General features: G+C 42.1%; 1 protein-coding gene across 2 annotated transcripts in view; it reads right to left on the reverse strand.

Moving 5' to 3' along the window:
- RFWD3 (ring finger and WD repeat domain 3) overlaps positions 1 to 12,028 on the reverse strand; it is a 59,374-nt gene that overhangs the window by 12,592 nt on the left and 34,754 nt on the right. Inside the window, exons 7-12 of one of the 2 annotated variants that reach the window (XM_074406320.1) lie at positions 10,458 to 10,572; positions 9,346 to 9,571; positions 6,708 to 6,818; positions 4,903 to 5,053; positions 2,522 to 2,698; positions 487 to 701 (exon numbers count right to left, since the gene is read on the reverse strand). In XM_074406320.1, coding sequence (XP_074262421.1) covers positions 487 to 701; positions 2,522 to 2,698; positions 4,903 to 5,053; positions 6,708 to 6,818; positions 9,346 to 9,571; positions 10,458 to 10,572 — 995 coding nt within the window. The remainder of the gene's footprint in view (positions 1 to 486; positions 702 to 2,521; positions 2,699 to 4,902; positions 5,054 to 6,707; positions 6,819 to 9,345; positions 9,572 to 10,457; positions 10,573 to 12,028) is intronic. The other variant, XM_010350632.2, reaches the window with a different exon arrangement.

A 12,028-nucleotide genomic window follows, 5' to 3' on the forward strand; every position in this document is an offset into this window, starting at 1 on the left:
GCTGAGCCCACACAACCACTGTTGTCCATCTCCCCTTATTTACCTTCGTTGGCACAAATAAGGAGGAATAGACAATACGCCGGGTACTACATGGCTGTCCTAATCTAGGCTTTTCTCTCAGGGGAAGTGAGGGGCAGGCAGAAGACAAAAAAGTGATCTCAAGGTGGCTCAATGACCTAAAGAGCTGGCCCCCTCATTCCACTACTGTTCTAAGTTGCAGGGGCTCCTGAGTGGCTAATTCACTTCCAGGAGGACCTGGCAGAATATGCTTCAGTCCTCACATGGAGGAAGCAGGAAGGCAGGCTCTGTGCGGGAGTTTGGAGACACCATCCTTCCTATAGTAGCAAGAGCTACAACATATCTTATTAGCCTGTGAGGGGTACCACAGCCACCCAAAGGATAGGCTCAAACTCTCCTTCCCTCTTCTCTACCATTGCGCTCCCAAATAAACCAAAGGAGGCCCCACAAGGACATTCCACTACTCACTAGGCCTGTAGGTCACAAGACAGTGCCGGGAGCTGTTTTCTGTCTGAAAGTCTATGCAGCCCCCTGGCTCCAAGGGCAGCACATGAGGCCAGTGAGTAAAGTCCATTTTCCGTTCCCAGAAGGAAGCATCCTCCAAGTTTCCAGCCAGCACCCCACCATATGGAAATGCAGCCGAGGCAGCTCTGGGCATGTATGACAGGGAGACCAGTGGACATCTGAAGGGAAAAAAAGGAAACTGTATCTTACATTCCAAAACTCGGATGGCTCTAGACCCCTCTACCAGGAACCCTCAAGCACATTCCTACCTCTACAGAGGTTAAACACCTTTAGTCACTATCCTCTGACATCTGATAAAAATTATCAACCCTCTCTGTAGAAACAAAAGAGTATACATATAATATTCTGCACCTAATTTCAAGGGAGATACCAGATGGTCTAAAAAAAAAGGAAAAAAATAACTAGGAGATTTAAGGGATAAAAAGATCACAGTTTACTAGGAAGCTTGACTGGTGTGAAGCTTGTGGAAATGGGGTTAGCCACATACAAAGAAAAGTCAGGAAAGAAACAAAGCTTAAATATGTAACAAAATAAAGATTCCAAGTTGTAGCTGACAGACTCCACAATTAAAATACAGCTAAAAGCAGCTACATTTAAATTCAGAAACAGAACTGTTTTAGATTTTCTAAATTTCCTTCTGCAAGCATATGACCAGGACTATACGCCAAGAATTCTCTCAGAAATATCATCCTTCAAACCGTGTTCCTAGGAACTCATTTCTGCTGTGAATTCCTTCATGCCAAAGTTGCTAAAATGTCTACTTTGCCTGTTTTATTTCATTTTCCCTGTGACAATAAAGGTAATCAAAGTAAACAAAAATAAAAATGAACAATACATACAAATACTCTTTCCTTTCCATTTTAAAACTTGCTGGGTTTTAGTTTGGTACTTGCTGGGCATCGTAGCTCACGACTCTAATCCCAGCACTTAGGGAAGCCAATGTGGGAGAGTCACTTGAGGTCAGGGGTTTGAGATTAGCTTGGCCAACATGGTGAAACCCCATCTCTGCTAAGGATACAAAAGTTAGTCAGGCATGGTGGCACACACCTGTAGTCCCAAATACTCAGGAGGCAGAGGATGCAGTGAGCCAAGACTGTGCCACTGCACTCCAGCCTGGCTTACAGAGTAAGACACTGTCTTAAGAAGAAGAAAAAAAAAAAAAAAACACCTGCCAGCAACAAAAAAACCATGCTGTATTTTACTGTCTACTCTATGTGGGCATAGGTTTCAGTAAATAATTATTACTTTACTGATATCTTTATGTTTAGCTCTCCTTGCTCTTTTTAATATATCCAGTTGGAAACAAACTATCTCTAAGATTCATTTTGGCCAGGTCACAGACCCTACTCCCCTTCTGAGAACTTTACACCTACAGGGCAGCTCAACACATTCTAAGACATAGTGGTGCTGGTAGCCATCCATCCTCAGAACTTGGGCTGACTTTTATAAACTTCTCAATCTCATATATGGATTAAATAATAAATAATAATACAGTATCTTCAAACAAGTTGGTTTAGCTTTGGATTAGGTTAAGTTTTAAATCACTTTTATTAGGCTAGCCTTAACTGCTCTGTTCCCATGTGCTAGACATGTGGCTATTAAAGTAAGTGGCCTACATTGACCAGATTTTGCAAATGAAGCTTTCAATGGGCCAAGAAATAAAACTATGGCCACACAACTTGTAAGTAGTGGAGCTGGGTTCTGAACAGAGATCTGACTATTTTGCCATGTTAGATAATTACTGACTATGAACCTGGCTATAACTGTACCAGAACTCTCTGTCATATGAAATACCATGGATATAAACTCTTATTAATAAGAATGTTATTGATTCTGAAGTGACATCAAGTGGATCTTCAAAAACTGTTGTGAGGATTTATGACCAACTGTGGAACACCCTCTGAAGAAACAATGAACACAATAATAAGCCAAGAAAAAGCTACTACTACTACCAAGAAGACAGTAAGTGGCTCCTCACCTGGCTTTCTGAGCTACTAACTCCTGGACATGACTGCTGTTGTTTCGCATGTCATATACTAGAATTGAACCATTGGCCAGTCCAGCATACATGTAGTTATTCTCATCAAGACACCAGCAACAGCTCCAGACAGGACGTCCAGCATTGTAAGTCTGGACCACGGTGTTTGTCTCCAGGCTGTGGAGTTACAAGAGACTTTTACAACTGCATTAAGAAAATCAAATACCTGGCAAAGATGTAAAGAGTATCATTTAAATGATCCTTAATCCTTAACTGAGAACACACTCACACAACCAAAATATCAGGATTCCCTACTTTTTCTAAGATCTGCCCAGGTAACTCCTTTAAATTCTAGAATATTTGTTTTGGGGGCCACAGATTTTCCTCGAGTTGTAAGGAAGTAAAAGAATAAAGCGGCTGGGCATGGTGGCACACCTCTGTAATCTTAGTATTTTGGGAAGCTGAGGCAGGCAGATCACTTGAGGTCAGGAGTTTTGCGACCAGCCTGACCAACACGGCAAAACCCTACCTCTACTAAAAACACACAAATTAGCGAGGTGTGGTCAGCCGCAGTGGTTCACGCCTGTAATCCCAGCACTTTGGGAGGTTGAGGTGGGTGGATCACGAGGTCAAGAGATTGAGAACATCCTGGCCAACATGGTGAAACCCCCATCTCAAGTAAAAATACAAAAATTAGCTGGGTGTGGTGGCACTTGCCTGTAATCCGATCTACTCGGGAGGCTGAGGCACAAGAATCGCTTGAACCCAGGAGGCAGAGGTTGCAGTAAGCCAAGATCAAGCCACTACACTCCAGCCTGGCGACAGAGCAAGACTCCATCTAGAAAAAAAAACTAGCCAGGTGGCATACAACCATAATCCCAACTACTCAGGAGGCTGAGATAGGAGAATCATTTGAAACCAGGAGGTGGAGGCTGCAGTGAGCCAAGATCATGCCACTATACTCCAGCCTCAGTGACAGAGCGAGAATCTCTCTCTCAAAAATAAGTAAGTAGCCGGGCGCGGTGGCTCAACCCTGGAATCCCAGCACTTTGGGAGGCCGAGGCGGGTGGATCACGAGGTCAAGAGATCGAGACCATCCTGGTCAACATGGTGAAACCCCGTTATCTACTAAAAATACAAAAAAAAATTAGCTGGGCATGGTGGTACGTGCCTGTAATCCCAGCTACTCAGGAGGCTGAGGCAGGAGAATTGTCTGAACCCAGGAGGCAGAGGTTGCAGTGAGCCAAGATCGTGCCATTGCACTCCAGCCTGGGTAACAAGAGTGAAACTCCGTCTCAAAAAAAAAAGTAAGTAAGTAAGTAAGGGTATAAAGAAGTCATCATTGTACCCAAGGGCAGTGAATGCTTGGTGAATAGCTCTGTTACTCTGAATTATCCAGGTAACAGACCAGGAACAGGAGTAAGCAGTCCTAACCTGGTATGGTGATGCTGTGAATGTCAGGTATCAAAGCTCCCTCTATCCTATCATTCCACAAACTTTATTTTTTTATTATTTTTATTTATTTACTTACTTTGAGACAGAGCCTTGCTCTGTTGCCCAGGCTGGAGTACAGTGGTGTGATCTCAGCTCACTGTAATCTCTACTTCCCAGGTGATTCTTCAAGTGATTCTCTTGCCTCAGCCTCCCTGGTAGGTGGGATTACAGACGACTGCCACCATGCCCAGCTAATCCTTTTTTTTTTTTTTTGAGACGGAGTTTCGCTCTTGTTACCCAGGCTGGAGTGCAATGGCGCAATCTCGGCTCACCGCAACCTCCGCCTCCTTGTTCGGGCAATTCTCCTGCCTCAGCCTCCTCAGTAGCTGGGATTACAGGCATGTGCCACCATGCCCAGCTGATTTTTTGTATTTTTAGTTGAGACGGGGTTTCACCATGTTGACCAGGATGGTCTCAATCTCTTGACCTTGTGATATGACCTCCTCGGCCTCCCAAAGTGCTGGGATTACAGGCTTGAGCCACCACGCCCGGCCTGCTAATCTTTGTATTTTTAGCAAAGATGGGGTTTCACCATGTTGGCCAGGCTAGTATCGAACTCCTGACCGCAGGTGATCTGCCTACCTTGGCCTCCCCCAGTGCTGGAATTATAGCCTGGCCTCCACCAACTTTAGAATTTTATTCTCATCTCCTTAAAATATGCTTTAGACCTCTTTTGTAACATATAATTTTAACAAAACAGGATACTATGCTTAGTTTTGTAACCTCCTGTGTCCATTTCTAAAAGCAATATATTTTAAATGGATCTCAGAAGACAATCTCAAAAAAAAAAAAAAAAAAACAGAGCTACAGTCATAACACTGATATTAATTTCATGCTACTCAACACTAAACAGCCAAATCTCCATCTTGTCCCCCCAAATCACTCACCTGGTCAGTTTAATAGTGTTGTCTAGGGAAGCAGACAGTAGTAAGCCTCTGGAGCAACTGTTAAAAGCTAGTCCACGGATCTGTTTGCCGTGCATCGGAATGTACTGACTGCTTTTCATGTTGGCAGTACTCAACATCTTAACACCAAAGCCTGTCAAAGGCAAGAGAGTATGAAATAGATCACTGAAAGTGACCCTAGGGCAATGCAAACTACTTTTTCAAGTAGCTCCCTTTGTCCACCTTTCTTGGCATGTAAGTCCTTGGGAACCAGCTGGTCAAACAAAATAAAAATTCTCCTATGTTATAATTTATTTATTTATTTTTGAGACAGGGCCTCACTCTGTCACCCAGGCTGGAGTGCAGTGGTGTGATCTCGGCTCACTACAACCTCCGCCTCCCGGTTCAAGCGATTCTCCTGCCTCAGCCTCTCGAGTAGCTGGGACTACAGGCATGTGCCACCATGCTCGGCTAACTTTTGTATTTTTTGGTAGAGATGGTGTTTCACCATATTGGCCAGGCTGGTCTCAAACTCCTGGCCTCAAGTGATCTGCTCATCTCAGTCTTCCAAAGTGCTGGGATTATAGGCACGAACCACCATGCCTGGCCTATAATTTATTTTAAAAAGTATAACCCAGGCTGGGTACAGTGGCTCATGCCTGTAATCCCAGCACTTTGGGATGCCTGGGTAGGCAGATCACCTGAGGTCAGAAGTTTGAGACAAGCCTGGCCAAAATGGTGAAATCCTGTCTCTACTAAAAATACAAAAAATTAGCTGGGCAAGGTGATGGGTGCCTGTAATCCCAGCTACTCAGAAGGCTGAGGCAGGAGAATTGCTTGAACCTGGGAGGCAGGGGTTGCCATGAGCCGAGACTGCACCATTATACTCCAGCCTGGGCAACAAGAGTGAAACTCTGTCTCAAACAAAACAAAACAAATAAAACGAAAAGAAAAAGAAAAAGAAAAGAAAAGCCGGGCGCGGTGGCTCAAGCCTGTAATCCCAGCACTTTGGGAGGCCGAGGAGGGCGGATCACAAGGTCAAGAGATCAAGACCATCCTGGTCAACTTGGTGAAACCCCGTCTCTACTAAAAACACGAAAAATTAGCTGGGCATGGTGGCACGTGCCTGTAATCCCAGCTACTCAGGAGGCTGAGGGAGGAGAATTGCTTGAACCCAGAAGGCGGAGGTTGTGGTAAGCCGAGATCGCGCCATTGCACTCCAGCCTGGGTAACAAGAGCGAAACTCCGTCTCAAAAAAAAAAAAAAAAAAAAAAAAAAAGAAAAGAAAAAAAGTACAACCCATGCTTGCCTCATGACCATGAAGAGAAGAAAAAGTATGTTCCATTCCAAATGTCCAGGTAAATGGATAAACAAGTCTATGGTATACACATATAATGGAATACTACCCATTAAAAAGGAATTAACTACTAATATACACTACAATAAAAAATTATGCAGAGAGAAAGAAGTCAGACCGAAAAATAATACTGTATGATTCCTTTTAGGTAAAATCCTAGAAAATGCAAACTAATCTGTAGTGACAAAAAGCAGTGACTTCGTGGGGATAGAAACAGGAGGGTGGGGCAGATGAGATTACAGAAGGCCATAGGGAAACTTATGGGGTAATACATATGTTCATGGCTGAGTGTGGTAACTCATGCCTGTAATCTCAGCACTTTGGGAGGTTGAGGTGGGTGGCTTGCTTGAACTCATGAGTTCAAGACCAGCCTGAGCAATATGGTGAAACCCCATTGCTACAAAAAATACAAAAATAAGCTGGGCATAGTGTTGTGAGCCTGTAGTCCTACCTTCTTGAGAGGCTGAGGTGGGAGGATGGCTGGAGCCCAAGAGGTAGAGGTTGTAATGAGCTGAGATCACGCCCCTCTCCCTGCATTCCAGCCTGGGCGATAGAACTAGATCTTGTGTTAAATAAATAAATAAAGTTATCGTGATTGTAGTGATGGTTTTAGGGGTGCATTACATATGTGAAAACTCATTAAATTGTATACATTGAATATATACAGTTTATTGCCTGTCAATTATACTTCCATAAAGCTGTTGAGACAGAATATTTATCTGAACCACAGACACTCTAGATGTAGAAGAGTGAACGATAAAGAATGAAAATGAGTAATTTGTCAAGATATTTCACATCTGTGTGAAATGAAATGACACAGATGACATTTCAAAACCCACATTCCTGAAGGAGGGAAAATAACCAACAAAAATATGACTTTTTTTTTTTTTTAAAAAAGAAATGGGGTTTCTCCATGTTGGCCATGATGGTCTAGATCTCCTGACCTCATGAACTTGGCTTCCCAAAGTGCTGGGATAACAGGCGTGAGCCACTGACCAGCCTAAAAATAAGTCCTTTTAAAACTATTAAGTACTTTATGTCTGTGTGTGTGTACATACAAACACACACACACACACACACACACACACACACACGTAGATATCTCAACTAGGTGGCCAAGCATGCTGACTCAGGCTTGTAATCCCAGTACTTTGGGAGGCTGAGATGGGTGGATCACCTGAGGTCAGGAGTTCGACAGACCAGCCTAACCAACATGCTAAAGCCCTGTTTCAAATACAAAAATTAGCCATGCATGGTGGCATGCACCTGTAGTCCTAGGTACTTGGGAGGCTGAGGCAGGAGAATCTCTTGAACCCAGGAGGCAGAGGCTGCAGTGAGCTGAAATCATGGCTGCCACTGCACTCCAGGCCGTGCACAGAGCAAGATTCCATCTCAAAAAGAAAAAACAAAAACAGAAAAATCAATAAGGTAACTAAGTATACACCAAGTTAATCATTTAGGGGAACAAGGACAAATCAGCACCAGCACACTACCAAGCAGACTGCAATGGACACTTTAAGAAAAAAAGAACAGAACACATTCCCAATCTGGGGAACATTACAAGATAGTATTTTTCCAATTTGTTGGTTTTGATGTGAAATATTTATTAAAAACTTAGATGAGATAAAGGAACATTACAAAATTATCCTTTTACTTTCCCCTCAATTGGAGGAGGCCCCTGATAGCCTCTCAACTCAGACCTGGTATCAGTGAATAGAAAAATTTATGATAACGTAGAGATTCCACTCAACCCCTCATACACCTAAGTTTGGTAGACATCATTTTGAAGCATTTGAATGGAAGCTCTAAGTGGGAAAACAGAAGAAACCACACTAAAGAAAAGGGGTCTCACAGTTGGCAGAAATCTTATGCTGAAGATAGCAGAAAGAAACATACGCAAGATTTAGAAATGATTTAATTAAGCATTTGAAAAGACTTGGTTTTCAACATTTAGAAAATCTAAAATTAAGCTTAAAAAGCACAAAATAGGGCCGGACGTGGTGGCTCACGCCTGTAATCCTAGCACTTTGGGAGGTCGAGGCGGGTGGATCATGAGGTCAAGAGATCGAGACCATCCTGGTCAACATGGTGAAACCCTGTCTCTACAAAAAATACAAAAAATTAGCTGGGCATGGTGGCACGTGCCTGTAATCCCAGCTACTCAGGAGGCTGAGGCAGGAGAATCGCCTGAACCCAGGAGGCGGAGGTTGTGGTGAGCCGAGATCGCGCCATTGCACTCCAGCCTGGGGAACAAGAGCGAAACTCCGTCTCAAAAAAAAAAAAAAAAAAAAGCACAAAATACATTGAGAGAACATTAACCTATTATTAATAAAACAATCACTGTACTTTCTAAATTCTCTTATTTGGAAATTGTTAACCTGAACACTACTGAAAATAAGTATTAAATTTTGTTTAACCTTGAATTAACCCTTAGAGTAGTGCTTTATCAAACATTTCCAGTCTAAAATGAATCTGTAAGTTGAACAGGACATATATGTACTTCTCCTTGGACTTCACCATCTCCTGCTTTACCATGGTTATCAGTATTTCTGGTTTTTTTTTTTTTGAGATGAAGTTTTGCTGTTGTCACCCAGGTTTGATTGCAATGGTGAGATCTCGGCTTACCACAACCTCTGCCACCCGGGTTTAAGCGATTCTCCTGCCTCAATCTCCTCAGTAGCTGGAATTACAAGCATGCGCCACCATGCCTGGCTAATTTTGTATTTTTAGTAGAGATTGGATTTCTCCATGTTGGTCAGGCTGGTCTCAAACTGCCAACCTCAGGTGATCCGCCCACCTCAGCCTCCTAAAGTGCTAGGATTAAAGGCGTGAGCCACCACACCTGGCAGTTATCAGTATTTCTATCCTCTTCGTTAATAAATTTATAGAATGAAGTCAATAGACAGTAAAGACATCTTTGCAGCACCCTGGGGTACTTCCATTAACAAGGGACTGATAGGGAAAGGTAATTTGGTGAGCTGTGGTAAGTGTTTGTGCACTACTGAGTCTTGAATCTTTCAAAAAGGGAAAGGAAATAAACATAGGGAGTCTAATAAAAAACATGAAAACTGGGGTTCTAGACTGTTTACCTGGAAGAAGAGAGGCCTGAGGAGAAGGCTGTGATATCACCAGGCAGCTCAGGGCATCACAGTATGCCATGGTCCGGCAGTTTCCTGCCTGAGATACTGTGAAGGTCTTTTGGAAGTGGTACTTGTGCTGGCCCTGGCTGGAGGGTAAGCCACTCAGGACACATGCTTGGGAGCCCCTGGGTTGCTTTAAGTTCTGATTTTGATGTGACATAAGTCTTTGCAAGTCCTAAAATGAAAAAGATTTTATAATTACAAAGCTTTTCATTTCATATTCCCCTCAAACACAATTCCTTGATCTTATACAGAAAGACTTCTTATCTATTATACGAACATGTTAACATGAATCCTAGACAACTGCTGAGTTTTTACAGTATTTCAACAAGCAAGTGAAATAAAGAGAGTACAGCATCATAATGTAAGGGGTAGAAGTCCTTAATGGTGGTTTTGTTTGAGGTCCTTTTAAAAAAAAAAAAGACAGGGTCTCACTCTGTCACCCATGCTGGAATGCAGTGGTGCAATCACAGCTCATTGCAGCCTTCTAGTAAAGCCCTCATATGACTGGTAGATTTAAGAAAGTAAAATTATTTAAACAAGTTTGGAATTTGTGGCTGGTTATTTAATTTTTTCTAAAATTCAGATTATAAGGCCAGGTGCAGTGGCTCACCTGAGGGCAGGAGTTCGAGACCAGCCTGGCCAAAAGGGTGAAACGCTGTTTCTACTAAAAATACAAAAATTAGCTTGGTGTGATGGCAGGTGCTTGTAATCCCAGCTACTGGAGAGGCTGAGGCAGGAGAATTGCTTGAACTCAGGAGGCGGAGGTTGCAGTGAGCCAAGATCATTATCACTGCACTCCAGCCTAGGTAACAGAGTGAGACTCTGTCTCAAAATAAATAAATAAATAAATAAAATAAAATTCAGATTATAGGTATCATAAAGTATGTAGTAAGTTTTCAACAGATTCCCTAATCAGAAATAAAATAAGGAGTTGGTCATGTTTACTTTCTAAACAACTTGGCAAATCCTATTTATTTCTGAGATGAATATACGTAACATTTAGATTCTTCTTCCATTCCTATTCCAAAAGTTCTTTGGGTTAGAAAGGACAAACATACCTGAACACGGCTTTGAAGCCTAGTGCACTCATCAGTGAGGACCTGCAGTTGGAGCCGGCACTGTGCTGATTCTAACTCGGCCTGCTTCCTTAGCATCTTCTCCTTCAGTAGGGAACTAGAGGGTTAAAGCCAGCAACATGTGGGGATTCGGAAGGCTAGAGAAGACTTCCCATCAAGATAGCAGAGTTAAGTTCATGCTATGATGCACATACTTTGCTGTAAATATGTTATGACAATGAATAAAATACAAAAAGAGAAAAATCTCTCCAGAAACAGGTTTTGAGGTAAGCAGGGAGTGATGGTCAGGAATTTGACTACTACTGAAAAACAGGGACTCAAAATGCCACAGGCAAAACAAGAGAACAGAGCCAATCTAGTGCTTTAACTAAGGCAAATTATAAAAGATTAAACTGTTATGTTAAAAGGCCAAGGTTACTGGATTAAAAAGAAAACAATAAGCCTTTCGTTGTTCATGAGATACTCAGATATAAGCCCAAAAACAATCTGAAGTTAAAAAGAGTGAAAGTATATATCAAGCAAATACTAACAAAAGACCAATTAGAAATAAGGAAAAAGCATAAATAGGCAAAAGGAGGAACAATGTAACATAAGGACACATTCACCAAGAGTAACAATCATACTTTTGTATGTACCTAAAAACAGGCTCAAAATATGAAATGCAAAGACAGAATTCCACTCCAATGAGATACGGAAAAAAAAGACAGAAAAATTGGAAGAGATAAAGCTGTTCTTATTAGGTTTACGGCAAATTTAAGAGAACCCACAAACAATTACAGTTTAGCAAAGTTGCTGGACTCAAGACCAAGAAAATTATATCAATAGCGGACCCCGTATCAGATAACTGATTAGTAAATGTAATTTTAAAAATGTATTCACAACAATTTTAACAGCAATCTAGAAATACAGTCATGGGTGGCTTAATGACATGGGCATGTTCTGACATGTTGTTAGGCAATTTTGTTACATGAACATTACAGAAGGTACTTACAGAAACCTATATAGTATAGCCTACTACACACCTAGGATACTGTTGCTCCCAAGCTACAAACTTGTATAGCATGTTATCATACTGAATACTACAGGGAATTATAATAGGATGGCATTTATGTATCTAAACATAGAAAAAGTAATGCATTGTGCTAAGACATTTCTTTTTTCTTTTCTTTTTTTTTTTTTTTGAGACTGAGTCTCACTCTGTGGCCCAGGCTGGAGTACAGTGGTATGATCTTGGCTCACTGCTATCTCTGCCTCCCAGGTTCAAGAGATTCTCCTGCCTCAGCCTCCTGAGTAGCTGGAATTACAGGTGCATGCCACCATGCCCAGCTAATTTTTGGATTTTTAGTAGAGACAGGGTTTCACCATGTTGCCCAAGCTGGTCTGAAACTCCTGGCCTCAAGAGATCTACCTGCCTTGGCCTCCCAAACTGCTGGGATCACAGGTATAGGCCACCACAACTGGTGCACTAAGGCATTTCAATGAAAACAACATCACTTACACAACAGAATTTTTCAGCTCCATTATAATCTTATGGGACCACCACTGTATATGCA

Source organism: Saimiri boliviensis, chromosome 1 (genome assembly GCF_048565385.1).
Source record: "Saimiri boliviensis isolate mSaiBol1 chromosome 1, mSaiBol1.pri, whole genome shotgun sequence".
Classification (NCBI taxonomy): domain Eukaryota; kingdom Metazoa; phylum Chordata; class Mammalia; order Primates; family Cebidae; genus Saimiri; species Saimiri boliviensis.